General features: G+C 37.4%; 2 protein-coding genes across 5 annotated transcripts in view; both read right to left on the bottom strand.

Annotated features, from left to right (window-relative positions):
- Positions 1-13,064, bottom strand: part of slc39a14 (solute carrier family 39 member 14) — a 29,570-nt gene extending 16,506 nt beyond the window's left edge. For 2 of the 4 annotated variants that reach the window (XM_053480876.1, XM_053480875.1), the window contains exons 1-2: positions 8,132-8,195; positions 1,474-1,777 (exon numbers count right to left, since the gene is read on the bottom strand). In XM_053480876.1, coding sequence (XP_053336851.1) covers positions 1,474-1,777; positions 8,132-8,145 — 318 coding nt within the window. In that variant the 5' untranslated portion in view covers positions 8,146-8,195. Of the gene's footprint in view, positions 1-1,473; positions 1,778-8,131; positions 8,196-12,932 lie in introns of those variants that run through there. The other 2 variants (XM_053480877.1, XM_053480878.1) reach the window with 2 other exon arrangements.
- A 10,069-nt stretch (positions 13,065-23,133) lies between these two features.
- Positions 23,134-24,867, bottom strand: part of piwil2 (piwi-like RNA-mediated gene silencing 2) — a 31,795-nt gene continuing 30,061 nt past the window's right edge. Inside the window, exons 22-23 of the mRNA XM_053481013.1 lie at positions 24,305-24,412; positions 23,134-23,473 (exon numbers count right to left, since the gene is read on the bottom strand). Coding sequence (XP_053336988.1) covers positions 23,317-23,473; positions 24,305-24,412 — 265 coding nt within the window. The 3' untranslated portion in view covers positions 23,134-23,316. The remainder of the gene's footprint in view (positions 23,474-24,304; positions 24,413-24,867) is intronic.

Here is a 24,867-nt window from a genome sequence, read left to right as displayed (position 1 = left end):
TAATGATGTTCCTCGACGTACTGTACATTACAGCAGCAGTGCAGCAGATGCTTGTTAAAAAGTCTTAAACGGTTAAAGTCAAACTCTCTTGATTTCTCATAATAAATAAAGTACATCATTAAAACAGGATAAAAAAATTAGCACACTAATGCAGATCTGGGAGGTTTTACATCACATCCCCAAGACACACACAAACACGTAAACACGGTTTACTGTAAGTACAGAACAAACGGTTGTCCGTGTTTCCTGCGGAACGCCAAGGAACTAATTCACCAAGAGCCAAAAGCATTAAAATGTTCTGGGAAAGACAAAATCGAGCACAAGGAGGAGTCAGAAAGTCTGGGGGAAAAAAATATATATATATATATAAATAAATAGTATAACACAAGGCCGTGGTGCTCATCCAGAAACATGATATTAATGCTTTATAAGTTTATAATATATTCCTTATTAACAAATAATTTATATTATAAAGATTTTAAATTATATATTCAAACAAGAATCATCAAAAAGGTGGAATAATAATTCCTATTTTATTTTATTTCTATAAGTGTATTTATTTTCCCCTTTATTTGAAGGTAAGGGGAGGGGGGCACAAACTTTTGCACTTAACCTTGTACAATCACCACTGCACTAAAGTTTGGAAGAAAAGGCATGCCACAAAATTCACCTCCTTTCTGGATATCTTCTTTGCATTTATCATCTCTTCCTTCTGCCATAGGGCAGTGTGCAAAAGTTTGCACCCCCTCCCAGGTCAAAAATATCTACTTTTGCTCTTTCTCTAGGTTTTTAAACCATTATTAATTAACTAATTTCATTACTTTTGACCTCCACGTTGAATCTTTTTTATGACAATGTGTGTACAAAAGTTTTCACTCCCTCTTCCATGTAAAAATAGAAAATGCATACATGGCAAAAACATCAAACCACCAACTAATAGGGTCCCAAAGTGACTGGATGAGTTTTAGTGGCCATCTGATCCGACAACATCCTTGAAGGTGTGTTTTCCATTGTGATGGAGTGTTTGCTCAGCGACTAGTCCCTCTTCTCAAAGGACGTCTGCAGTAATAATAACGATCTAATGCACAGAACGTGTAATATTTGATTAGGCAAATCTAACGTGGTGGTGGTTTTGTGGCAGCACTCGCTGTGTGAACTGTGCAAACTAAGTTTAGTGCTGAATGTTTAGAGCTGCTATGACTTTAAATATGACTATCAACTGAATCTTAAATGAAACGCAGGACATTAATGTTGTTGATTATTTTACTTGTACACTTTAGTTACAGGACCAGTCAAAAGTCCGGACACAAGTTTATTTTTTTCTACACCCTAGAACAATACTGGATTTTCTCCCACCACAAATATGAAATAACACATACAGGTAGGGAGTTAGGAAAATTCGCATGAACTTCCACAGAGCCACAGACCTCAAACATGCGCTTATGTGAGACATCAGTATTAAGAATCTCTCACCGTGGAGGTGTTTGTCGTGGGCGGCGTGGAGGGTGTGGAGGGCATGGGCGTCGTGTCCGGAGCGTCTTCTCCGCTCTGCGGTGTGCCGAGGTGCACCAGGAGCGACCGGAGCTGCGGCACAGAGATGGTCCCGTTTTCTCCATATCGGCTCAGCAGGTCCTGCAGGATCAAAGCAGCAGGAGGAGAGAGCCCTGTCTGACCTCTGACCTCTCCCAGGGGCCAACAGAACAGGCCAAGGGACAGGGTAAGGGCAAAGGTCAAGGTCAGCTGGGTGCAGCCATGGGCTGAGGTCTGGGTCATGACTCTGTGGAGACAAAGAGACATGGAGACGTCACTGAGGGTTTCTTCTTCTTGATTCTTCTAGCATCATCTAGAGCTTTATTTATAGCAGAAGGAAGAAAGGAAGGAAAAGAAATTTAAGAAATAAAGGAAGGAGAGGGGGAGAAAGGAAAGATGAAGAAAAAAAAGCAGTAAAAGAAAAAAGTAAAAAGAAAATGTGAATCAAAAAGTAAGGAAAGAGTGAAAGAAAAAAACGAAAGGAAAAAATGTAAATTAAAAAGGAAAAGGAAGAATGTAAAGAAGGGAAAAAAGTAGGAGAAACAAAAGTTCATCAATAAACAAAGGAAAGAAAATAAAAAGGAAAGCAAAAAGGAAAAAACAAAAACAAAACCAAAGAAAGGTGAAAAAAAATAAAAGAAACAAAGAAAAAGGAAGGAAGAAAAATAGTAAGGATAAAAGGAAGAACAAAAGGAAGAAATAGATTTTAAAAAACTATCAAAAATAGTAAGGAAGAAAAAAAGTAAAGTAAAAAGCTAATTATAAAGAAAAAAAATTGCAGAAGAGTCAGAAGAAAAGAAATTAACTAAAACTTAAAAGCAAAAGAAAATGGAAGAAAGTAAAAGTAAATCAGCAAGTAAGAAACTAGTACTTTAAAGTTAGACGAGTCCTGCATGATTTCTAATTATTATAACACCCAGAAGAGGCAGAGCTTCAGCTCACGGCCAGCGGTCTCCACACACACACACACACACACACACACACACACACACACACACACACACACACACACTTGGCTGTTTCAGCATCACATTACTCACTAAAAACACACAATACGCAATAGTGAGAGTGTTTCAGGTTCAGGGCGTCGCCATCCCAAACATCTCTCACAACGGGACGCACCGACAGGCTCCAGATCAGAGCTCGAGAGAGTTACAGCGCGGGAGGTAACTGACAGGGCTGATACCATCGTCTGAAAAATCTGGACATAAAAACTCTCCAAAGAATTTATACGACCATAGACAGAAAAACACAACGCGCATCGCGATATGTAGCAGGTTTCCTCTCAAACTCCCAGAGTTCTGTTTAAACACTTCAAAAATGCTTTATTTAATATTAATATGCGTGTTGAACTAAATATACAGTTCATATGTGGTTTTGACTTGTGAAGCTTTAAATTGCCGTTTGTTTTAATATTTTTTATTAATTTTTAATTACCATATTAATACCCCTTTCTGCTTCTTCATAATTAAGTTTGTAATTAAATTAAATGAATACTTCTTATTGATCCTCTGAATGGGCTGATTCACAACAGGAGAGGTTATTAATTATCTTACTCCATCCTACACACAGCCACTCAAACCCAAACACACACAAAAAAATTATATGTAATAAGTGTAGTTTGCATTTCGACCATTAGCCGTCCTATACTAGCCGTACTACTTTAAACAACTACTGTAAATAGGAATTTAAAAAATAAAGAAAAATGGTTATGAGAGGAAAGGGGAGAAAAAAATCAAAAAGAAGGAAAAGGAGAGAAGGAAAAGAGGAAAAAGAAAATGAAGGAGGGAAGAAAAAAAAAGGAAATCTAAAAGGAAAAAAAGGGAGGAATAAAGAAAGAAAAAAAGGATCAAAATTGAAAAAGAAAGTAGGCAAGAAGGCAGGAAAGAAAAGTAAAAATGTAAAAAAAAAAAGAAAGAATAATGTTAGAAAAGACAAGAAATTAAAAAGTAAAGAAATAAAAAAGGGAAAAGAAGAAAAAGAAAAAAAAATAGGATATTTTTATTGGATTAAAATTTAAAAAAAGGAGACAGTAGAACGCCTGGAAAGAAAAGAAAAATTATATATTATATAAAAAAAAACATAGAAGAAAAAAAAAAAGAATGGAAATAAGGAACTAAATGAAACTGCAAAAAAAAAAAAAGAAGTTTGAAGTCAGATAAGTCCTGAGCTTTATTTTACTTATGAGGTAAGAAAACACCTAAAGAACAAATTACCGAATACAGAAATTTAAATAAACTGCAGCAATTTTTTCCTTTTCCTTGTACCAGCTAAAATAATTTAGATTTTGCTAATTTTTTTAGTAATTATAGAAATAATATAGTAATTATTGTTCTCGTAATTACCTTAAATCTCAATCGGTTTTTCTACACCGTTACCATTTAAAATAAACAAGAAAACAATTGAATTTCGCCCCAAAATTAACAGCTCTACGCTTGAAATACTTGAATCTGGAGCCCTTAAGCTTCACGATCTCAAGCTACTTTTCTTTGTAGATTTCTTTATATATAGTTTATGTTTTATTATTGTTAATCTCACATACATAAAATACATACGTTTAAAATCCTAGGACACGCTTATTAACATCCAGGTAAATTATTAACACGAGATTAGACAGCTTACAGATAAGAACACAGAAGGCTTGATCTGGATCCTAAATAATTTATGAATACATGTTTGAGAAAGATAAAGAAGCTGAAAGTAATAACTCCTTCCCGGCCTGGTCCTGAGAGGAACCTCGGTTTGAAGCACCGGATCTGCAGGGACGTGGCACCGTCACGACGCTGGATTCTCTCTGGCTGTTTCTCGAGTTGGGAATTGAGTGCCAGGCAACACCGTACCCATGGGGAATAAAGACTTTACACCTGAATGGGAATCAGTTGTTTGTGCCATTCTTGGAGCGCTCTGCTTTTATGACTGCTGTGTGAACAAGCTGCAAAATAATAAAATCTTTGCTACTGAACACATCTCGAATAGACGCAAATTTACCCTTATATTTACCTCATATTTTACCACATTTCCCAAAAATTGACCCAATATTTCACCATAGTTTGCCATATAGCTTTACAATTTACATAATAATTTGCTAGAATTAGGTAAAATAGACCCGATATTTATCTACAATTTACCAGATTTACTTAAAATGTACCTAGTATTAATCTAGTTATCTCAAATTATTATACCAGATTTACCTAAAATTGACCTAATAATTACCTAAAAACCTGCCTGATTTATTAAAAATGTACCTAATACTGTAATTTACCAGATTTAGCACAAATTTACTTAAAATGTACATTTCACTAATTATATTAAATTACCCCGATATATACGGATAACCAGTTTTTCCTTAAAATCTTACTAGATTTAGCTAAAAATTTACACGAATTAATAAAATATATATTTCAAAATCATTTCCCATGAATACAGTATATGATAAAGTGCCTAAAAGCAAGTGACTGTACTGTAGAGACGAATAGACTGCTCCTCATTACTGCCTCCTGTCATCTGGTGTGTGTGTTAAACGCACCACTTGCTTCTTTGACAGCACTGTCACTAAAGCGTGGCTCTCTTTTGTCACACACACACACACACACTCTTGAGTGTTATTTGACCTGCCTGGCTTGAGCTCAGGAGTTCTTCTCTTTATCCAAACTGGCTCAACAACAAAAGCTCACACACACACACACAAATTCAAAGAATGACCGCAGTGTCCAGTGTCCACTTTAGGTTCTTCGACACTTTCATGTCATGGTGTGCATGTGTTTCTTTTTTTTTTTTCTTTCAGAATTTATGAAAACCAAAATGTAAGAAAAAGTTGAATAAGCAACACGCAAAACTAAAATACCTGCTCTGAATCTACTCGCGTTTTATTTATCTGACAGAAAACAAAGTAAGTGTGAAAGAAAAATACATAAATTCATGAATTAAACCACCAGAGTCTAAAAATAACATGGAGCTTGTTCTCTATAAATGATTAGATAATAATATAACACACCACACGACATTCCGATAGCGCTCTGTTCCTTTGACTCAGTATATCAGTTTATCTCACACTCACACGGCATGCTACTGTACTGAATATCACTGTGTGCATCTTTTCTAATCTCCAATACCCATCATAAAACTTTAGGCCACGCCCCCTTCCTGTGTCTGATGCTCCCTGTGCTGCAGTGACACCAAAACATGTGCTGGCGAAGAAAAGGATCGATTACTCTGAGCTCGGTGACTTCTCTAAAAAAAAGTTTTTTAAAAAGTAGGCGCAGTAGGACGTTTCCTAGAACGTCATATGGAGTCAGGAACAACAAACATCAACAAAGAAACAAAAAGAAAAAGAAAGAAGAGTGTGTGATGATTAAGGCATGCAGTTTGAACAACGCTAAACCTGAGGCATGCAGAGAGAATAGACCTGCCCTGCTTAGCAACGCTGCCAAGAGTGTGTGTGTGTGTGTGTGTGTGTGTGTGTGTGTGTGTGTGAAAGGTTGTGGAAATCTGTGCCTCAGGAAAAAAAAAGGATTAAGAAAGACAATCAGAGGAAGAGTGTAAAGGGGGAAAAAATCAGAGTGAACACAGCATCACAGGAAAAGGAGGAAAGAAGTAAGGAAAAAAAGGGGGGGAAGGTGTGGTGGTGATGATAACCGTCTTTCTCTAAAAGATTTAGAGCTGAAATACTTTTAATTAATAATGTGCTTAAATCCTGAAACAGTTTTAAACTTTCCATGTCAGGCTTTTACCCGATACCGCTGCCATCACCTAAATATAAAAACGAAAGACTCTTCGCTCAAGGTTGTTTGGAATTCGAGCAGAACAATCTGGCCATGCAAGATACACGGCTAAAAGTAGAAACCCTTGTTCTGAAAGTGAGCTGGAATCCTGCAAGCTGACTGCTGAGCTTCGAGACGTCAACCCTGGGCAGGACTTACGAGTGGGTGTGTGTGTGTGTTAGAGAGAGAGGTGTCTGATTTAGCTTAGCCAGGGTGAAAAAAAAAATGCTAAGCATCAGCAAGAGGAAAACAAGAGTGTTTTTTTTTTTTAGCTTTTGACCAAAGTTCAAAAACACTATCTGGTTGTTCATTAATTGCAGTTATTATTACTCAGCTCATCATGACTCAGCTGATCAATTCACAACTTGAATGTTCGTAAGTTGGGGACTACCTGTACACTGTTCCGTGACAAGTAGATTCGTGCAGGGTATGCTGAGTCATGCCCCAGCATAATACAGAGTGTCCACTTCATGCAAACGTACCAGTCTTTGAGGTCAAGCGTACTCGGATCTATGCCCGAGCCTGTATTTTGAAAGCCTTCAGATACTGCTCATCTCCTGGGATTTTCACTAACAACACTCTCTGGATTTTACACAGAATTATGTAACAAATCTATCTATCCTGTAAACAGGCGGCTGAAACACCTTGTGGATAAGAGAGAGATCGAAGGAGAATGATTCAACAGACTCAAATAAACAGACAGGAAGTTAAATAATTAGTAACTTAAAGCATCTCAGGACTTAACATTGAACCTTGCGTTGAATAAGCTACAGCAGCACAAGATCGCGTCAGGGTTCAGACAGGTAGAGGCTGGAATGTTTTTTTGCTCCATTCTGTGTTGAGAAAACTAAAAAGAGACGAAAATGTGTACGGAAATCTCTGCGGTTTCTGTTGTGCTTAAACCAATGGTTAAATCACATCATTCTGTTGTTTAACTGAAGCTCCTGACACGTCACTGACTGGCTGATGAGAGACTTGCATGGATCTCCAGGTGTACAGGTGTTTCTAATAAAGCAGACAGCAAGGGTATATTTCTCAAATGTTATTTTTTTGTCACATACACAACCGTTCACAGTATGCAGTGAGATGCCTCTAAGAAAGATTTCACTATGATGAAATAGATTGCACTAGAGTAGTATTAAATTTAAACTAGAATTTTTCGATAAAAATAAAGAAAATCTATAATTTTTAGGTCACAAATTTTACAAATTACTTTTTTATTTAAAAAAGAAAAGGCTAGAAATTCCTAAATAAAATTTATAAAAAAAATATATATTAAGTAAATTACAGACTGAATATTTCCGAATTCGATCAGTTAAGACATGCTTAAACAATGCAGTTTTTAAAATGTTTGAAATGTCAAGAAAGTTCTAGATCGATATTAATAATAATAATAATAATAGTAAATGCATTTCTTAATATCAATATGACTGAAGTGTCAATGTTTTTAAAAGTCTTTCTATACTAAGTGTAAACTGTAATATTAAGGGTTTTTTTAAATATTTTGTTTGTTTATTTATTTGTTTATTTATGTTTCACTTTCCCTCTTTTTATAGTTGTTGGGAAGTCAAAAATCTCTAGCAAAATCTTAAAAAAAAAAAAAAAGATCCCTAGCTGTAATTGCATCAACAACAACAAAAAAAGAAATAACTCTCTTGCTCTCTAGGAGTCGCACTTTAAATTAAACTGGACTAAAATTATTATAAATATACCTGATTGGTCCATGGTGAGCAAATAAACCCTGTCTAGCAGTACCCGTTACCGAAACTGTAAAAAAGTTACAGACCCTAAAAATGTAATATCGTCAGCAAGAAATCTTACACTTACCCTCTTAAACTTACCCTCCAAAGTGCATCGAGTTAAAAAGTAAGTGCCCACTTGCTGCAGTCCCGGCGTCAAAGCAGACACTCGGCAGCGGTCAGACGGCTTTATAACAGCGCAGCGTACGTGAAGACAATAATTACATAATCTAACCTGCTATTAAATAACACGCTGTAATGTCAGAAATGAGCGCTTTGCCTCATGATGCTGGTGTATAATAACAGAGTTGTGTTTGTGGTAATGATTAAGTCGTTACACCGCGCGATTTAATCACTAAGCCGCTGATGGGGGACTCGGGGTCGCACTTTGTCCCCGTGTGCGTGACCAAGGAAAAGAGAGCAAGAAACTATTTATTATCTCCTTATCGTCATATTTTGTACCCGGCGCCCCAGAGTGTGTAAATTTCCCGATAAGAAGCCGAACTGATGTGAACTTAATGTATCGCGCAGCTGTCCTTAGAATTTATTTTTAACTTTAAAACTATTTATGAAATCCAAATGGTTCACATTAATAGCTTAAAAGAAACAATCCATAAATTAGGACAAATAATATTGTGATGGCTGAAGCGCTGCAGTGGATCAGCTGCATTATTGGAGGATTTAGAAACACATGCCAGGTTTAAGAGCTTCCGCTGACTGTAGTCTAAATTTTATAATATTAAAATCTTTTTTTTTAGGGAGCTTTGTTAATTTATGGCTGGTCGGCACATCTTCTGGAAACTTTTCTTCCATAATTGGTAATTTCTTTAAAATATGTTTTATTTTAAAATATGATTTTGTCTTCTACTTCTACGCCGTTGCTTTTTAAACTACATTTTCTTTTTATTTGGTTATCTGCCAATTTTCCACCTCTTTACCAATCCATCTGGAGCAAGTAAAGACAAACACGTTTTTTCACAGCCAACCAAGTCACCTATATCTCTTCAACCTGCTACAGTATGCCACGCTGCCCAGTTTGATTTAATTGACAGAAGAATGAGAAACACCTACATGAATAAAACTTGCATGCTCCTACAGTACGTTTTACTCTATTGGAGCAGTGTCTGTCTTCAGGTGAGAGTGTAAACGCTTTCTGTGCCAACCCAGAGCTACTGAAGACTGTTAACAAGAATGATTGCACAACAGCTATAGAGAAATCTGCACGTACACTAATAATACTCAAGGTCAGACTGATAATGACGAGGACAAAAAAAAAAGTAAAGCTCGAGTTAAAATCCTTGAAGTAAAAGATCCAAACAGGAGGCACGAAGTGACAAAAATCTATCGATCAAGCAGATCGGTGTCGTGTTATATTACGGCCACCAAGCATCCACGCTGAGGGGTTTAAAGGCCCTTGTTTCTGTGAACATTCAGCAAGTGGAACGCCAGATCCTTGAAAATCCACAGAGCAATCCATTTGCCCATCTGCATGGTTATCACGCGTTCAAGTCCCGCTTTGACTTGAACACCCCTCAAACACTGAGTCATCACCGTATTTAAACCGGTATAAAAATGTCATTAAAAAAAAACATTGAATTTTGCGACATCTTAACATCTGCATTTATTAATTACACAAGGCAGAAAAGGGAGGAAAATTAAACCACGTTATTATAAGCAACAATTATCAAATCAAGTTTTTATAACCGAGCTTGTAACACTCATGGATCTGATCACCACAATAAAGTAAAAAACAAAAAAGTTGCTTGCAAAATAAAGTAAAAAAAACAAACAAACGGCCTAAACCCGATCCCTGAGGAACCCCGTGCGTCAATGAAGCGATTTTAATGCAAATGAAAAGCAATAGTTCATAATGCTTAATGAAAATTTTACTACAGAGAAAGAAAAGTCTGCAGATCTGGGTTTAAACTTAGCAAGGGATTTGGACAAATGCTATGAGTGTTTATTTCATACACATTAAGCAGGCCCTCGCAGTGGCAGCTGACGCTGCACAATTAATCACTTAGAAATCGGAATCACGATACGGACCTGTATGATTATTTAATAGCAAAATGCTGCAAATTTATTACAGGTCATACAAAAATAGTCAGGAATTTACAGTACATAGAGTTTGTCAATAATTTTAGAATTTGTTACTTTTTTAAACATAATTTTAAGGTAATAAATAAATAAATATTGGCAAAAATGTATCCAATTGTTTTATTTGCCTCGATAAATATATTTGAATACAAAATGGTACATTTAATAGTTACATATCGCAAATAAAATTGCAATTATAATACGTGTCAAAATAATCGCCATTTTTTTTTAACAATCCTGCAGCCCTATTTATAACACAGCATTATATTTATTTATGATATTTAAAGTACTGTAGTATCTATGGAAGCGTGTGGAAGTTTTTATTCCTACGCCTGTAGTTTAGTGTGAAAAGTCTTAACACAGAGTTAGTTTACATAGCTTATTGTCCAACCGTCTTTTTAAGTTTAAACACGGCATGTTTTGAACGGCTTCCGGACGTACGTGCAATTTTAATCCCTCGTTCGTTGCGGTACGGTTAAACATATGCCTAAAAAAAGTTGCAAAATTTTCATTTCGTAAGATAAAAATTCCTCTAGGAAGGCATTCAAACTCCAAGGTTCCACTGTATAATACAGTATTAAAGGTACAGTTGCATTAAAAAAGTAGAATAGGTTTTTTTTTTTCCCATTTGCTCACTGGTACTTAAATGTGAAAAAATTACAAAATGTGTACATTTTATATGTTTAAAAAAATTACACATTTTAAGTCCTTCCACTTTAAAAGATATTCTGTTTATTTTAAATATTTTGTTTTGTTTCTGTAGATATACTTTGTAGATTTTATATTAAAAAATTTGTTTTGTGCAATTTTTCTTTTTTATTATTGCAAGTAAATCGATTTATATTTCTATCTTTTTATTAATTTTTCCTCAGGATTCTACACACAACCAACATCCCATAATAACATTTTTAAAAGTTTGAGTTTTTTTTATTTATTTTTTTTATAATTTTCTGTTACCTTCCCCAGATTTGTGCCTCGAGGCAATTCTGTCTACAGACCTCCAATCGGAAGTCTACAGACAATTCCTTTGACATCATGTTTGGTTTGTGGTTTGACATGAACTGTCTACTGTGGGACCTTCTATAGACAGGTTTGTGCCTTTTCAGATCATTTCCGATCAACTGAATTTACCACAGGTGGACTCCAATTAAGCTGCTGAAACATCTCAAGGATGATCAGGGGAAACAGGATGCGCCTGAGCTCAATTTTGAGCGTCATGTCAAAAGCTGTGAATACTTATGTACATGTGCTTTCTCAATTTTTTTTATTTATATATACAAAAATTTATATATACTTTATTTTTATATACTTGAGAATTTGCAAAAATTCTAAGTAAACTTTTTTTATGCTGTCATAATGGCATAATGGGGTGTTGTGTGTAGAATTCTGAGAATTTTTTTTTTTAATCCATTTTAGAATAAGGCTGTGACAGAAAAAGTGATGCGCTGTGAATACTTTCCAGATGCACTGTAAATACAGTACTATACCTAAATTCAGTAGAAAGCGGTTAGATAAGGGTACAAGGGTGAAAAAGATAGTTGCAGTCAAGAAACTGTCTTTTGTACCTGATCTTCAGGAAAGAGTACTGCAGACTCTATGACACCCAGCAGCTTTTGAAGAATAAAGGACTTCATACTTAAGACTGATTGTTGTACAACAGTTTCATTCCATAAAATAAAAAAATATATTTTATTACAGTGGTACCTAGCAATCTCATGAATTTTTATTTTAAGAACTGAAATTTTGCAAAAAGTTGTCTTGGCATACGAGCGAACTAACCAAATATATTTGCAATACTTTACCATCTACATTTATTATTTAAACATAGCTAAAAGGGAAGAAAAATGAAGCCACATATACATGTTAGTATAAGAAACACATCAGGCTCAGCTTGTAACACCAGTCGATCTGATCATTGTAAAAGTAGAGAAATGGAAAGCTGCTTCAAACATAAAGCAGAGAAAAAAAGATAAAGGGCCTAAACCCGATCTCTGAGGAATCCTGAAACCCCAAACTAATGGCTTTAATATATAACAGAGGATGTAGATGCACTATGATGCTTTATAAAAAAAATAATAAATACATAAAAACACGCTCACATCCAGCTTTATTTATTTTACTTAAAACTAATTCAACATAGGACACACACAACGGATTCAGACCACTAGGCAGTTGATTCATTACTTTTCTTTATCGTTATTATGGCAACAAACAAAAAAAAAAGAGAGGTACAAACCAGCAAGTATGACAGGAAAGTATTAAACAGGTGTCCCAAAATGTCAAAATCAAGATTGCTCTCAAATCAAGATTGCTCTCAAATCAAGATTGCTCTCAAATCAAGATTGCTCTCAAATCAAGATTGCTCTCAAATCAAGATTGCTCTCAAATCAAGATTGCTCTCAGGCTTCTTAAACAAAATGAATGAGCCTTCAGTATTCCTGAATGAGCGAAATGAGCCAAAAAGGTTTATAAACTGTAATAAAGAGTGAAAGACAAGATCCAACATTAATGTATGATGTGTTATTTAATCCCTAATCCAGGTCAGCATCACAGCTGCAGCTCATAGCACAGGTTAGCTTCCTGAGCTAAATAGAGATGAGATCTATCCATCATCAGACTTCTAACACTACTCACTACACCCAAACTAAAGACTTTCATATATAACAGAGGATGTACATGTGTTACGACGCCTTATAACCCCCTAATGTCCATCAGCTATGACCTAATGATCAGAATAATCCAGCACAGGTGACCTGACCTGGATTATTTATCATAATTATTGCAGTTGTTTTCTTTATTTACTTACCTACAGGGTTCTGCTGATGTCCGAATTGATCACGGGTTGAACAGAACCGGCTGTAAAGTGTGTGTGTTCGTGTGTGTGTTTTGGTTCTTTAGCTGCCACCTCGATCCATTCACATATATACACACACACACGCGTTTGGAGAGAAACGCGCATGCGCAGTGCGCTTTAAACAGACGCCGCCACGTCCGGCTCGCCTCTTTTAGATGACGTCATGATTCCGCGCCGCCTCCGGATCGACCGCCGTCTAAGGGTTGCCAGAGAGCGAATAAATAATCACGCTAGTCAAAAACACCTTGCTACAGTAGCTAGCAAAGAGAAAAACAACAACACGCGATAGATAGATAGATCAGAGATTATTTAAGTAAATTAGCGAATGTTTTCTGAGATGTAGAAGAGCAAATTATATTGTTTTTAATGTTAAAGTACCCATTTAAATAAAAAAAATATTCACCTTTAGTGAGAAAATCCATTTATTTTCAATCCTTCTAGTGAAATGATTCAACTGAACTTATTCGCAAGAGTGTTTTATTAAACATGATGATGATTAAACTCATAGACGTATAACAAACAAGTGTATTTACATTTGGCAGACCCCCCTATGCAGAACAACTTAAATTTTGTCTTATTATACATCTGTGCATTTGAGGGCCTTACTCAAGGGCCCCAGAGAAAGCTTGGTGGTTGTTGACCTTCTGAACCATAGTCCACTGCCTTAAAACCACTGAGCTACAGTACAGTACAGTACACCTGACCCCACGTCTAAGGAATGGTGACACAGCGATGTAGTGGTTAGCACTGTCGCCTCGCTCCTCCAGGTTCTGGGTTCGATTTCTGCCTCGGGTCTGCGTGTGGGTTTTGTCCCATAGCCTAAAGATGCAGGTGTTTCCAAATTGGCATAGTGTGTGAGTGTGTGTGCCTGGTGATGGACTGGTCCCCCATCCAGGGTGTAACCTTCTTGTGTCTTCTCCGATCCCCCCCGGCCCCCGCGACCCTGAATAAAGCATACGGTGGTATACACAAGATGTAAGTGTTTAATGATTCAACTGAAGTATTCGCAAATTTGCTCAATTAAACATGATTATGAAGGTGGTTAGCATTGTCGCCTTGCACTTCTAGGATCTGGGTTCGATTCCTGCTTCGGGGTCTGTTTGCAGTCCAACGACGTGCAGGGTAGACTAACTGTTGTTCCCAAATTGCCCGTAGTGTGTGGAGGTCCTACAGTACCATGGTTGTAGAATGGGAATCTTTGCATTTTTTGCACAATTACTGCTATTTGCACGTTGTCAATTTGCAACTAAACCGCACATTAAGGTTGCACTGTAATTAACTTAATTTCACTTACTGTTTTTTTTAACTTGTGATTTATATGCTTCCTACTGTATATATCTTGTTTTTTTGTTTTGTTTTTTTATCATTGCACTAGCAATATTTGGTCAGTTCTCACATTACCCTATGTGTACTGCCTGTATGTAAGATATACCGTGTGCATTTACATCTACATCTACATTATTTATTTATTTTTTTACTGATTGTGTAGGATGTGTTAAATCACACTGTATATTTTTAATCTGACTTCGCTCACGGCCTGAAGGCGCAACCTCTCTGCTGACGCTGTTCATTCCGGGAACTGGAATCAGCGTGAGCATTCAGTCACACTATGTTTAAACAGAACCCTGGAATGGGCTCATTCATTAACAAGCAACAAGTTTTATTCAAAAAAGATAGCCTTGGATATAGCCTTGGATGTAATTCTTTTGTGTCAAAAAAAAAGAGAAAAACAGACAAACTAGCAATTTGGTCACCGCTAGAAATTTTATTATGGACAGAAACCAAGCAACCAACCAGCCAACAAAGGTGGACCTGAAAAAGGGGCAGCATGGTGGTAAGCACTGTTGTGTTGGTCCGAGTTTGATTCCCGCCTCAGGACTTCTCCCTGTGTCTGATGGGTTTCATCCGCGTACTCCGTTTTTCTTGCACAGTCCAAAGACATGCGTTCCCAAATTGCCTATAGTAAGTATGTATTTGTGTGTACATTACCTCGTACCCTAAGTCTCCTGATACTGTATATGCTCTGGACACGCTGGCATAGTGGTTAACCCTGCTGGATCAAAGGTACGATTCCTGCCTCTGGTCTGTACTCCAGTTACCTCCCCTAGTCCAAACAAAAGCAGATTATGCAAAATTGCATTTTATAATATATATATGTAAGCGCTACTGAATTTTATAAGTGCCCAAGAGAAGGCGCGATATTGGAGGCTTGGTGGTGCTGGGTGTTAACCACTGAGCCACCACTGCCTGTGCAGGGACGTACACATGAGCATAAAGGTGGGTTCATATGTAATTGTAGAAAAGTGAACTGTAGAGCTGCTTACACTGCAAAACATCTAGGAGCCAGGCAGTGAGACCCTGCTCATGACTGATCTGGCTGAAATCAGTGCTGATTGTTAAATCAGTCACTTGGGTATAAGATCCGTCTATACAGTCTCGGCCCGGGATCCACAGAAAAGAATTTGTGATGTTACAGGATTCAAAGATATTCAGTTGTCAAAGAAATACAATGGTGACCAAAAGTATTAATATAACATATGCAGTGTATTATGCACAAAACAAGTGATTTCTCTAATTAGTTAAAGTTATAAGGAGTTATGCTAATTAACTGAAAAACTATTTTTTTTAAACTTGCTATGTCACAAAGCAGTTAACTGTAGCTTCATGACCTGGGTCATCTCCAGACCTAAACCCAATTAAAAACTATTAGATGATGGTGAATCAGAAGTACTGTAGCAGTCAAGAATTCGTCTTCTGTGCCTGAACTTCAGGAAGCGATCAATCATGCATCGGTTAAGTGAGCGACACCAGATTACCGCAGACGTCTTTTTGACTCTACAGTCTGCCCGGCTGGATCCAGCAGGTGTTGAAGAATAAAGGACTTCATCCTGAATGTTGATATATTTCAGTTATCTTGATTAAGATTTTATTATATACCACAATAAAATAAAACAAATAAACAATGTAATTTTAATTTCGTCCAAAACTAAAAAACAACAAAATAATTGTGTTTCCAAAAACCTTTTGGCAAAAGTCTAGGAAAATAATCTTTACATGTATGTGATGCTTCATCTGAAATAGATTTTACAATAGATTAAAAGAAAAGAAATGTACAAAAACACCTGGATTTATAGATTACACATTGGTAATACAACATATCAACGTTTAACGCTTAACATTTATGTGTAACGTTTTATGTATAACCGTGTTTAGTTCCAGTTTAAACCGGTTTCTTGTGAATGGTCACTTCTTGCTTTAAAATGGCATTCATCCTTATCTGGCAACCCAAACCCAGTTTAAAAAAAACACACCATGTGCTAAAGATTTACTTTTCTTTGTGGAGAATAACAGGACACGGTTCTGAGAGACTGTAAATCTTTATTTCTCTATATAATCCCCTGCTGCACTAATGCACTTCTCCCAGTGTTTCACTCCATCAAGGTGGAACGTTTTCTCAGTACGCCAGAGCCATGAGCCGCCCGCATGCGGTATTCACGTCTGAAACGCTGGCCTCCCAGGAACTCCAAGAATATGTGAAAATGGCTTGTAGTGAGGTCAGGACTGTACATGGATGTGGCGATAACTCCTAGACATGTTAAAATGAAACTTTTATTCGTCACATACACAACTATACACAGAGTGATGCACAGTGAAATATGACTGTTATACGACATCCCCCTTTCCTTAAAAAGGAATAAGGAGGTAAGAAGAGACAAAATGCACCAGAAAAAGAATGCAAAGTATACAAATATACATTTACAATAAAATTATATATAAAGTAGATAATTTAAAAAAAAAATGCATAATGCAAAAAGTATCAAATATATCAATTATATGGAATGTGCAAAATAACATGGTGTTAAAGGGAAAGATATGGCATGAGATGTGTGTGTGACAGCAGAAGTGGTGTTGTCCCCATTAATGTATTTATAGAACCAGCAATGCGCAACATACTGTATACTCACCCAAAAGTAAGTACACCCCCTCTTTATTTTTAGCAAACACTTTAGTACAACTCCTCAAAGAACAATACTATAGAAATTCAACTTGAATATATTTTAGACAAAGTGCAACAGTTATGGCAATTTGGACAGTTTTGATGTTCACTTATACCCTGGGTGTACGTATTACCCTGGGTGTACTTATTTTCATTGCCAGTAATTAAGACAATAGTGTCTGTAGATCTGTACTGCTATCCAAGCTGCACATTGACTACTTTGACGTAAATCCAATTTAGCATAAATTATGAATATATCATAAAGTAGTTGCTGAAATGTGAAGAGTGTACTAATTTTGTGAGATACTGTACAAGTATGTGTCATGTGCACATGAGCGGTGTGGTTAGTAGTGTGGTGTACTCCAATACAGGTGTGTAATAAACAAAGCAAGTGCTATGTGCTGTTCTGGTTGAGAGCCCGAATATCCTGCAGGAAGAAGCTCCTCCTCCTCAGTCTCTCTGTGTCGGCCCTCAGGGAGCTGAAGCGTTCTCCTGGACGTGACAGAGAGAACAGTCCATTGTTGTAGTGACTGAGGTCTTTCACTGTCTTCCTGTCCTTGGTCCAGCACCGCTTGCTGTAGATTAGGTGCAGTTCCAGGATGCGCTCAGCTGATCGCACCATCCTCTGTAGAGCTCGTCTGTCCTGCATGGTGCACGCTGGGATGTTTCCCGTCAGGATGCTCTCTATGGTGCAGGAGTAGAAGTTCCTAAGCACCCTCAGGCATTTAAGGTGGTAGTTCTTGTAACGTGCACGCGGAGTTGGTGAATGATTGTGTGTCTCAAGTTGGCGAGAAGCTATCCTTTGGTTTTCAAGCATCAGGCTCCGAGCCACCTCAACCAGGATCGTCATTCACTGACGTACGGCCTTCTTTAAAATGTTTTACTGCGGCTTAGACTCTCATTATCGCACTGTGCTTGAAGTCTCCTGTAAATGTCGATCGATTTGCCGCCTTCATTCACCAAAAATGGCATCACAAGTCTTGAACACCCATTGTATACTTTAGCTTTAGATCTGGTTGTAAAGATGCTCTAAATGTGTCACTCTAATATTTTAAACTTAAATGTTTTTGTGTAAATGTCAGCAAACTGTGTATATTGTAATTTTGTCTGTTCATTAAAGCCGTATGCCAGAATTTTTCCACTAACAGCACACTTTACATTCAAGTCGATGTTGTTTCCACGGTAACTTGTGTTTGATGTTATCGAGGTTTGGCTGGTGTCACGCTCCATGGGTCCCGAGCTCAGATTACCGCCTGTGTGAAGTTTCCCGTGTCCACGCAGGTTTCCTCTGGGTTCTCCGACTTCCTCCCACCTCCCCCCAAAGAACATGCTGGTGGTTTGGTAAGATAATACACGTGTGAATAAGTGTGTGTGCATCCAGGATAGGCTGTAGATCCAACATCACCATGACTAAAAGTTTATTTAAAAAAATGTATAACTAATACAATCACTTTGGTTCTGATTAGTTAATCTTTACGCTTCGATTGATTAATATAGAAAATGTTTTGTTACATCACAAACCTAAGCTATTAAAGCATTAATATAAAATATAAAAATTAATCCAATATGTACAGGTACTAAGAATGTTTTATAATAACTAAATGCAATTCCAAATTCATCAAAAAATGAATAACAGCTCGTTTATGCCCATGGTTCGGGCCATTCTCTGCAGCCACCCTTCCCCCTGCGCATGAATCTCACCGACAAAGAGAATTTAACCAGCTTTCACTTCAAAGTCAACGGCACTCTTCTGCTACTTTTACGTATACTGTGGATCCTTGGATTACGAACATAATTCGTCCCGGAATCGAGCTCGTATCCAAAACACTCATAAATCAAAGCGAATTCTCCTATAAAAAATAATGGAAATTTAAATTATTCGTTCCACAGCCCGAAAAAAAAAAAAAAAAACATAATAAATACAAACTATAAAGAAAAAATAAAACAAATTAACTTACACTTTACCTTTTTAAAAAAAAAGTAAAAATAAAACTAGTGTTTCCATTTATGCGCGCAATCGCTGTGTTTGTGTGTGAAGCTAAAGTAAGAGCAGAGGAGGATTCAGACCTTCCCGTCTCCCTCTTCTCATCTTACACAGTAATCTTTTCTCCTCTCTTATTTGAGTTTTTCTCACACACACACTAACGTAAACACTTTTAACGGGAAAAAAATCACAAGAAACATTGCTAATAACACATAATGGCTAATAGTATGTGATCGCGCGACAAGCTAACAATCACTGCTGTGAAGTAAAAAATAAACAAATTAACCTGCACTTCACCTTTAAAAAAGAATTGCGACAGAGCAGTGTTTCTATATAGAGCAGAGAGTGTGTGTGTGAAGGCTAGAAGGGGAGGGGCGTGTATGTGTGAAGGTGAGAGAACAAACCCAAAATAAAATGTTTTACGCGCACACACGTAGTGACAGTTTTATACTTAACAGTACACGCGTGCACAGATCTTGATTATACCAGTGAGAGACGAGCACTAAGACCCAGCTAGGGAGAAGATTACCCACAACTCCGCAGCGCGCGCGAGAAAAAAAATATTGGTCAAACCTGTGATCAAAACAAGAAGCGCATGCGTTCTACATGATAGTTTACAGATACTGTACAGAGTAAGACTTGCTCATTTTTCAAGTAAAAATTTATTAAACATCTTTGCTCGTCCTGCGGAACATTGCAAACCGTGTTACTCGCAATCCGAGGTCCCTCTGTATATCAAACCATTTTTCCACCAAAGGCGGTTCCAGAGCTAGTTGGAGCCGGTGCCCAATATCGAACCAGCGCTTGGTTTAGTCAGCCAAAGAAGAAATGGTATTTTTGCAGCAACAACACTTTGCTGGGCTAGAACAAAGAACCGCTTACATCACGTCCAGCTAACAGTTTGTGACCGCCATCTTTAAAAGATGAACTCAATATGCCATGGGCAGCTCAAATGCTTCCTAGTAAAGTCAAGTTGAAGTTAACCATTATTGTTGTGGTGCTTACCGCTAGCCTTTAAAAAAAAAAAGGCTTTTTTGCAGCAACCATTGTAGCTATCATTGCCACTATAACTGCTGTCAATTCCCACTATCGTTGCCGCTACTGTAGCATTGACATTCATCCTATTTTTCCAGTCATTTCAAGGCAGTTTTCGAACACTTTGTGTCTCATTTTTCAAGCAAGGAGTCCAGGGGAGCAAAGTGGTACAAACAAGGGTACCAAGCAGATCCATGACCTTTCATGATCTGAAAACTTTGTTTTTGTTGTTTTTTAGCAGGTGGAGGTATTTTTATCTGTTGCACCCAGGAGGCGCCAGGTGAATGTTTCAATACAAGTTTCGTGGTCGCACAAAATTTAGAGAGATATGGCTGGCCAGTCCCAAGTCAGGGAAGAGGGAATTTTGGGGAAAACGTTGGTCGGATGATTTAGAAAAGTGTCGTGGCTCGATCGCTGGAACGGAACCAACCATTAGTCACCAGTTTTTGTGCTTTAAAAATAATGAGAACAATGGAGGGCACTACTTATAGGAAAAACAACTAATAAAACTGTTATATCTTATTTAAAGAAATCTAAGCTGGAATATTTTGCAGTTTGCAGACAAGACCAGAACATAGTGGTTCTTAACTAGATTCTCATTAAGATGGCGCAGTTCTAATGATTAAGTGCATGTTTGTTTGTATTTGTTTAGTCCTTGCTGAGCTTCACTCTTTTCCCCGTCTCTCTGGGCTTCACTAACCAAATCGAAAATGTTATGTGTAAATGAATACACTCATATTGATTGTTTTTAGACCTGGTCATTAACAGAAACAGTATTTTATTTAAAGAAAAGTCTTTCAGGCTGTAGATGGGGGTTGGTTTCCTGTCCACAGTGCTTCCCTATGAATGTCAGGGGGCAGGGGCTTTGGGGTAAATCACCATGTAAAGCTAAAAAGGAATAAAAAAGCCCTTGGAAACACTTGGCTATGGATCAAAAGGACAAGCTGTAGGATATTGTCTCTCAGATACAGTCCAGGAATCTCTGCTCGGGAAAGATGAGAAACACCTGCTGATCCCAAGTACCATTACAGTACTGATCATGTCCCAGTGCATCATTAGATGTATGTAACGATTATCTAAAGCAGTAAAAGTAACTAAAGCAAGTCAGTAGTCACTATGTAACTTTGAAAAAAAAAAGAGACCTTTTTTTATCTAAAAATATAATAGTTTTTATTAGTATAGAATCTGCACGGCTTTTGGTTGTTATACAGTAATGATCTCTACAATGAATTAAGTGCATTACAGTGCCATAAATTCTTATTTTAAAGTCTTTTCTCAGATGCAAAAACTAAAGAAAAAAATCTAAGGCGCACATAGAAATAAATAATTATACAAAAACATTAAGTTGTGCAACTTAACTTTCAGAACTTAACGTTTCAAAATGTACAGCTCAGGCATAATATAAGCCTTTACTGACAATTTCTGTCTTTTCTCTTTCTGGTTTTTTCATCTCTTGGCTCGCTGATATTTTTATCGCTCCTTTCCATTTTGCAGCCCGCAACAGAACGCTCCAACAAATCAATACACAGCTAACTGTTTGCGTCTCCTTCCGCTTTGTGGGTGACGTAAGCGCTGCTTCTTTGTCTGTGTTTACTGGCGGTTTGCATCCGGTAGCGTGCTGCGTCACGCCAAACAAATTATTGCGCAAAAACATAACACAAGCTTTTAAAATTAATTAAAAGAAGCTTTGAGGCAGAAGATTTAGCTTCGATCATTTTATGTAATCAAATTACTCGAGGAATCGCTTCAGCCCTAGTTTAAACCTTCAGCACGCTTACTAAAGCACTTAAACTAGCTTCAGCTAAATCATCATATTTATCAGGACTTTATTTCTGCTAAAATCTAATTCTTGTTTAAGGGGTCACCACAGCGGACCATCCGATCTGCACACAAGCTTGACACAGGGTTACACCGGATGCCCTTCCTGATAGGCTAAATATATTAAACTGTAGAATGATGAATTTACTAAACCAGTTTAACCGCGGCTCCACCAGTGTACAGATTATGACGTGTGTGGTCAACTCATTGCCGCTCCACACGTTGCTTCAATGTCTTGGCAGCCCTTACTTTTGCCTGTCGCTATAGACGCGTTGCAGTCTGATCAAGGGTTTCAGTAGCCATGAGCTCGGCCAGATGTACTGTACCTGTTTTTCAAAGTATTAAAGAACGTCAAACGCCTTTAAAACGTACATATATGCTGTCAGTGGTGGCTCGGTGGTTCAGGTCCCAGCTTCGCCAGGCAGCCCTTGAGCAAGGCCCTTAACCCTGTTTGCTCCAGGGGCGCTGTGACCCCAGTCTACGAATCACTGCATTAATGTGTATGTGACAAGATAAAGGCTGACCTTAACTTTATCTCCTAAAAAAAGTGCAAAAAAAAAAAAAATCAAGGCGGATTCCCACGTGAACGTGGTGTGTACAGTATGTGTATAGTTTGCCAGTTTAATGGTTACAGAGAGAGAGACAGATAGAGCTCCAGGATTGTCTGCATTTAATTCTTTTTCCGATCAATTTCACGCAGTCAGTCATACTGTAGTAAAAAACAAACTTATTTCAGTACTTTATCCTAAATTTCCAGCAAGGATGGAGGATTCATCCCAACATGGCAACCTAAAACCAGTTAGGTTACACTGTACAGTATTTATCACATCAGGTATTTATTATTTTTTTAATTCCTGTGTAATTTAACAAGTGCAACCGTGTGTGTATTCCTGAAGGTCACGGCTAAAACCTGGACAACTCTAGAAAAGTTATGTATGTTGATTTACTGTAAGGGCGCTGACGGCTGGTGGTTAGCGCTGTTGCCTTGCAGCTCCGGTGTATGCGAGTCCACTAGTTGTGTAGCAACCTTGTTCCTCCGTGTTTAATTAAACCGCACTCCTTATACGTTCTCTCTCCTTCTCAAGGGTGTGAATGAGTTTCACGTTCAAGCGTGAAGGTTACACGATTCTAAATCAGCTCGTGAGATCTTCACCTTTACCACGGTGTCCTCCCGGTGAGAAATTAACACCCTTTAGTTGATGTCTTTCCAAATGTATTTTCCATCTCGGCTCTTGTGTTAAACTAAATATTAATTAACCGTTCCGTCGTCTCGGTCCGTGCCTTGGGATGTGTAACGACCCATAAAGACAAAAGAAGAAACAAAAAAAAACAATCGTTTTATTTGAAAACTTAAATGGTACTTAAAGATTTAAGATAACACTGGTTAGTTTTTGTTAAACAGAAACCTTAAAAATATGTAAAAAAAAAAAACAACAAAAAAAAAACTGACACTGGGTGGAAAACACCACCACCGGCACAACATTAACAATAACAAAAAGCTCTTACAAGAAAAAAAGTTTGTCACACAGCTGGCTGGCGGGTTCGCAGTGTAGGAACTGCGCCGATAGGAAGGCCAGCTTATGCGCGTACTTGCACGGGGCCGGCACTCGGATCGTCCCGGGCCAGTTCCAATATAGATGGCACATCTTAAAAGTCAGCCTAAAGGAGGAAACATCCAGACTGGATTACTGTTGTCCGCTTTATTACATCCCACATACATCTTGTCATTTTTAATAAAAAAAAAAAAAATATATATATATATATCACCCCAGCTCAAACAGGTGTTCCTTGCACTCTAAAATATTTGTATCTTCATTATAGGGCTGCAACAACGAATCAATTAAACCGATAACAAACGATCACTAAAAGAGTTGGCAACAAATTTCATAATCAATTCGTTGTGCCGCGCGACGCGGAGACATTTGATTATTAAAAAAATAAATAAATAAAAAATTTAGTTGAGCGCGGTGCGGACTGAACACACTTGGTCTCTCTCGCGCACTGATGCTAGCAGAGTTCAGCGCCTTATAGACAGGGCGGAGCAAAAAATAAATAAATGAGCGGGGGTAGAGAAATGGTGCTGGTGTTTACTCGTTATCCACATAGCTCGTTAGTAACAGTAGTAAAGCAGGGATGATATCGTTACTTTGCATTGCAGGACTAAAGACACGTTTTTATTCACTCGCCTTTTTTGGACCATTTGTTGTCATGTATAGCTACACTGCAAAAAAAGCTTTACTCAGTAATTTTGTTTCGTTTCCAGTCCAAATATCTAAAAAAAATTATAATCTTAAATCAAGATTACCAGACAAGTTTTTGTTTTTGAATGAAGGGTTGGAAATGAATGCTTTTCTTGTTTGCTTTTTTTTTTATTTAAAAATTAATAATAAACAGATTAATCGATTATTAAAATAATCATAAGTTGCAGCCCTACTTCATTAGGACATTGTTGTACCCATGTGTGTGTGTGTGTGAGGGAGAGAGAGATACCTCTGGAGGTGGTCGGGTGTGAGATTCGCCGTGTTGTAAATGGCGACGTAGTGAGTGGGGAAGCCGCACCCCTGACGAATTGAGTGGGCCATGAGGTAGAAATCCACCCTGAGAAATAAGAGAGACAATTTCAGTATCGTTCAAAAATTCTTCCCTCAACAAAACTCCACCATTCGAAACACCAGCGCGGACGGAACTCCCTCCGTGCGTTACCATGGCGACATGAGCACCTCAGATACCTGTTGCTGCTACTGTGGAAATTTCACACTACAGACAAAAACTGATACCGTTATAAAACGTATACAACAGAAATGTGTGACGAAACTCAGAAATTCATTATTTTATCAATTTACAAGACGTTCATAGAAATTATTATTATAATTTTTTTTTTTTTTTACAGATTACTAGCCTATACAGGTCGAAAAGTTGGTAGCACTTTGAGATTTCCTTTAATACTAAAGTGCATATTGAATAAAATGTATTATTATTAAACATTATATAATAGTAAGTAATAGTAATAATTATTAATTAAATTTAAAAATGGTCAAAAATGTCCTCCTAAT

The sequence above is a fragment of the Clarias gariepinus genome, chromosome 21 (assembly GCF_024256425.1).
Source record: "Clarias gariepinus isolate MV-2021 ecotype Netherlands chromosome 21, CGAR_prim_01v2, whole genome shotgun sequence".
Lineage (NCBI taxonomy): Eukaryota > Metazoa > Chordata > Actinopteri > Siluriformes > Clariidae > Clarias > Clarias gariepinus.
This window is presented reverse-complemented; position numbering and strand designations above follow the sequence as displayed.